The sequence below is a fragment of the Cajanus cajan genome, chromosome 9 (assembly GCF_000230855.2).
Source record: "Cajanus cajan strain Asha chromosome 9, NIPB_CcT2T_4, whole genome shotgun sequence".
Lineage (NCBI taxonomy): Eukaryota > Viridiplantae > Streptophyta > Magnoliopsida > Fabales > Fabaceae > Cajanus > Cajanus cajan.
This window is the reverse complement of record NC_138525.1, coordinates 48,228,541-48,234,023: the sequence shown is the minus strand read 5'-3', so window position 1 is coordinate 48,234,023 and position 5,483 is coordinate 48,228,541. Positions and strand designations below refer to the sequence as shown.

General features: G+C 40.1%; 1 protein-coding gene across 2 annotated transcripts; it reads right to left on the bottom strand.

The window, feature by feature from the left end:
• Window positions 1-381: 381 nt before the first annotated feature.
• LOC109791581 (cytokinin dehydrogenase 7) lies at window positions 382-4,553 on the bottom strand. 2 transcript variants are annotated; one of them, XM_020350890.3, is made up of 4 exons: window positions 3,745-4,550; window positions 3,390-3,665; window positions 2,281-2,543; window positions 382-856 (listed from the first exon to the last, which is right to left on the bottom strand). In XM_020350890.3, exons 1-4 carry the CDS (start codon window positions 4,423-4,425, stop codon window positions 529-531), a joined length of 1,548 nt encoding a protein of 515 aa, XP_020206479.1. In that variant the 5' UTR covers window positions 4,426-4,550; the 3' UTR covers window positions 382-528. The 2 variants fall into 2 exon arrangements, with proteins under 2 accessions (XP_020206479.1, XP_082919440.1); XM_083063314.1 differs by lacking the exon at window positions 3,390-3,665 and having other exon boundaries at window positions 3,745-4,553.
• Window positions 4,554-5,483: the final 930 nt, after the last annotated feature.

The window sequence follows — 5,483 nt, the reverse complement described above, 5'->3', positions numbered from 1 at the left end:
AAATCATTAATCGACAACCATCAAGTGAGTGGTTATAGATACTTTATGTAAATAGTCTTGAGTTTGAATCATGATATTCTATTAATTAAGAGGACTGACTCATCTTTAATAATTTCAGATTTTGATTACATTTAAATGTGTGTATATAAATAGCACAGTTCATACAATATTCTAAAGATGATAATTAAAAATTAATTTGTACCGATAAAGAAGTGACTTTTGCTAGCAAAATATTGTTTAAATTAACATTTATGAGATGATGAGTTCCTTTAAGTATCCTGAAATATCTGGAAGGGGATTATTTTAATGAACAATTATAGATTATGGATTATACATAGTCCATACAATGGTGTGCGTATATAGAAAAATGAAAAAGTATAATTGAGAGTGGAAAGGGTGAAGATTGATATTAATTTGAGCCCAAAATATTGATTTACAATATGGGTACAAGGGTTGGAGCGATTGGGGACAGAAGGAAAAGGAAAAATGAAATGATGACAGAGAAAAAACAATATATATAGTAATTTATTATGTGATAGGGAAGGGTTGAGGGATTCGTGAAAAAATTTTCTGTCCAGGTGCAAGAATAGCGAAGGGATCAAAGGTGGCCTTTCTATCGACGAATCTGGTCCACTTATCTCCATAGTGTCGCATCCAGTTCTCCTGCGACTGGTAGTGAGGGAGATACAACTTGAAATCAAAGCCTCTGTTGTGGCATAACTGAATAATCTCATGGTTTTGTTCCACCAACACTTCCGTAGGTGGTCCCTTCGGGGGTGGTGGAATAAATCGGAGCAACGCTATGATGTAGAAGATGTTGCTGTCCGGCACCACTACCGAGTGTCGACTATCCCACCTGATTAATTAATCAATAAAACTAATAATTAATCACGGTTGAATATGAATTATGAATTATGAATTATGAATTATGAATTAATGCATGCATGAGGATGAGGTCAATTCAATTGCGCATGACATTAACCAGTTACAGATTGGGGATGGGAGGGGACCCTTAAAAGGAACCAAATTCCAATCCCCAGAAAAGGATCACCACAACCAGAAGGCTGATTTTGTTTTCTCTGTCAGAAATCAAATCTCGTTTCTAGAGTCCATACATACAAACACCGGTGTCGCTGTAATCCGGTTGGCGAATAAATATCCTTGTCCATTCTAATTGCCAACACTCACCATGAAAGATACCTTCTTTTAATACCTAAATTATCCTTTTCTCATATCCACACACAATTCCATCTCCACTTCTCTATATCACTTTTCACTTGCACCATTTGTATAATTTTTAAAATAATTCCAACATACAATACAAGCATATATTATATTAATCAATATTACTATTTCATTTATAAATATATGAATTAATTAGAAAGTAGCTACGACTACGACTACGACTACGACTATTATAATAGGAGAGTTCATTTGAGGTCTTTGTCAGTGAAGATTTTGAAGCAAAGAGACAAAGAGAGTACATAAAAGTTAAATTCATCGATTTTCATCCATACACATACACCCACCCACTTAGGACGGTGTCCCATCCCAGAGGAACAGGTTTTCAAGTTTGCTCAAGCGCCAACCGCGAGAGCAAGGAGTGAATATGAATAGGAAGATAGGGCTGATACTGTACGGAGACCCCCAGAGTAAGAAGGTACGACCGCAAGATGGGTATGGGTGCGGGTCCCACTTTGGCTTCACCTTACCCACCCTCAAGATCTTAACCACCCCCAACCCCGTTTACAATTTGTGGTCCAGTCCTAATTCCCATTTTTTCAATTTTATTAATAACAATAATCGATTATGTAAATACAATTATCTAATTTGTGGCGAAACAAATTAAGGGCTCAGCTCAGGTGAATCACATACGTGGCTTACAGGTCACACTGGGTGCCATGTGGGACCCCTACCCATACCCCTATTTCGTGTCAACCCCAGAGAAAATTGCCATTCATGTTGCTAATTTTAAACCTTGTCATAACGTAACAATATTAATAAACGAGTTCATGTCAAGGTCAAGCTCACACAACACAACCAACCCAACAAACGCATTAATATTAGAGACTGACGTGAATGAATGAATGTATGTATGTATGTATGTAATGTAGCTGCTACTACCACCTAGCTTCGTATCCCCTCAACAAGGGCAAGAGAAGATTTTGCCAAATCTGGCCTGCCCAACTAATTAATGCTTGAATAAATATTTTCATGGTGAAAGAAAACGAGTTAAGTAAGGTAACAGAAAAAAATTATGGTAATTGTACAAGTACTTACTTGGTTCGCAATAGAGGGTACACTAGAATGGGGCCACCAACACCGTGCTTGAGGATTTTCTTGAACACTTGACGATCAAATTCAGCGATGTTGGACTTGGAGACGAACAGGTTGAGCCATGGGTGGGGTGCGTCCCAGATGCCGTTGGCTTTTGCATCTTCCTCCACGCGCTTCACACGTAGCAGGAATTCCATGTATGTCACGTCCACGCTGAATTTTAGACCCTCAACGAATCCTAGCCGTCCAAGTAATCGATCCACTTCCTACAGAGAGTAGTGAGTAGTGAGTAGTGAGTGAGTTCCACTGAGGAGTGAGGAGGAATAATTAAAAAAAAAAAAAAAAAAAAAAAAAAAAAAAAAAAGGTAGGGTGTTAGCCGAAGAAGGGTATTTACGTCATTGGCGCAAATTCATATATTTTCCCACAGATTCCAGAAAATGATGGGTTTTTGGCCATTTTCGGAAGTGTGGGGACCGAAACGTCAGCGAGATCTCAATGATCAGAGCAATGGAGCACCCACTGATGTTACATGACCATTTTAACCTTAGCCCTCCCCATTGCCATTTTATGCTAATTGCTAAGGTATCACGTACAGTCCCCTTGGGTAATTTAAAACCAAAAACATAGGCCATTTTAGGCGAGCTCGTGTGTCAGAAAATCCAATGGAAGATACATTATGATTTATGACCGAATAGTCACTTTTCACAAACCATGGAAAAACAAAATTAATAAAGAAAATAATAACAATTCACAATTCACAATTCACAATTCACAAACCGTGCGTGACGTTATGTATGGACCTTATGGCAGAGGAGAATTAAATAAGCCATCCTCCGTCGACTTAACTTCGTACATGTGTAGGTGAAGCCTGGGTATATTGACTTTTTACCAGGGACCCACTGCGTATGAGGTAGTAACTTGTTTTTCTTTTTTTTCATTTCATTAGCTAAGGGAAAGTAAAAGTAAGAGAGGCACTAGGTCAAAACTGAAACATCATTGGTGCCCGACCCGTACAATCCCCAATAAAAGACAAAAATCCCAAACGCCAGCTAGAGTGTCTACACATCACATCACATCCTACTCAATAAACAAAAGTTAAACATATAATTACCATATTAACAGCGGAAGGGTGGTCTTCGTTACGATAATGAAGCGCCAGTTCTAAGCAATAGAGAACCGGGCCAGCCCGAGCAGGCAGACGGGCCGGGTCGAAGCGCTGGTTGGGGCCCACGGGCACAGTGGGCCACCCGTTGCAAGGGTCATCGCTGTTCACGAAAACAAACCCTTCCACGTAGTCAAAACCGTCACGCTCTTGCAGTGTCACCAGCCACTCTGCGTCGCTAGTGAACTCCTCAAACTCTGAGTACACAACCCTTATCCATCTCACCTAATATAATATCCAACACATAACATAAATATAAATATTTTAATTTCTCTCTTCCGTTCAATTTAATTTATTAGCGTACCATGTCTGGGGCTTGTTGAACAGCCACGCGGGCTCGGGTTATGATGCCGAACTGGCCCAGCCCGCCGAGGGCTGCGAAGAAAAGCTCCGAATTTTGGCCTTCCGAGCATACTAAGATTTCGCCTTTCCCCGTCACCACTTCCAATTCCGTCACGTTCGACGTTTGCGGGCCGTAACGGAAGGCCTGGCCGCTGACGCCGGCGTTGGAGAGCGTTCCTCCCACGGTCAACCCGAGGTAATCGGTCCACGAGCGCGGCGCCACGCGGAACTGCGAAACGCACCGTTTCAGGACATCTTCCCATAATGCCCCTCCCGAAACGTCGACGTATAGGGAACCGTCGCGGTGAGACAGAGAGAGGTGGTCCTCCTCCTCCTCCATGGCGCGCATGTCCAGGACGAGGCCGTTCTCCGCCATGGCCTGCCCGTTGATGGAGTGCCCGTTGCCGCGCGCCGCCACCGTCAGGTTCGCCGTGCGCGCCGCAGCCCTCACCGCGCGCGCCACGTCGGCGCCCGAGGCGGGGCGTATCACGGCCAGCGGCGCGGCGGATTTCATCCCGCCGAAGTCCTTTGCGGCGGCGGCCGGGGCGCCGAAGTGGAACGCGCCCTCGAGGCCCGCGACGTCGTCGTTTGGCTTGGATTCTGTGTCGTTTCCGTGCACGAAGTGTTCTAAGTAAGCTATCATGGTGAAAGATGAGAGTGGTTAACTACTACTGTTTTTTTTTTTCTCTCTCTCTCTCGTTTGAAAGTACCGTTTGAGTTCGAGCCTTTGAGAGTTTTTGTGTGTGCGTGCTTTCCTTCGCGTTCGCCTTTAAATAGCGGCTGCTTTGGATTTACTTGGAATTTTCTTGTCACAAAGAAAAGCCAGTTGCGGTTTTTGAGAATCTAGGAAAATTAAGGAAAATTGTCTCGCAAAAATGTTTACTAATTTTTCCTTTTCTTTTGGCGTTTTCGGAAATTCGTTAATAAATAAGTGATTATGGAGATGTCACGACAGAATTTATGTTAAAGATATTCTTTTAAGGTAATAACTAATATGGCGGGCTTTATTTATTTATTTATTTATTTATTTTTCCTTATAGAATAGTATTATCAATTATCATCTCCTATGTAAGAGACTGAGTTTCAAACTAACTGTACGTGCCTACATGGAACTCCTCTTAATTTATTTTATTTTTGTGTACATCGCAAATCAAACCTAACGTCACGTGTATAAAAAGGATAAAGATGTTTCAACACTTACAAAGAATGTAAACACTCCTAGTGATGAGAGAGATTACAAAAAAAAAATGTGATGAAAAACTATAAAGGCATGTCTAACATATATGACATTTATTTTATAATAAATTTTTATATATTTATTTGTTATGTTAAATTTTAAAACAATAACATGGATTATTATATTCTTATCAAGAGAGAGAGAGAGAATGATATAAAAAGTCTAAATTGATAATATATAAGAAAAATAAATAATGTACGAAATTATAAATAATTTCAATATAAATTAAAATTAATATTTTAAAAAAATTATATGTTGAAATCTTAAATAATTAATAAAAAAGCGGATATATATAAAAATTCTAACTAGGCTTGGACCAACATATATTAATAGGGTGTGCATTAGTTAATTAATATTTTGGAAACATCTCCTAGTTTATTTATCAATCAAATTATGATATCATCATTCCCTTAATCGATCTGTTGACGCTAGGGGTGGGCAAAAAAAACTAAACTGAACTGAAC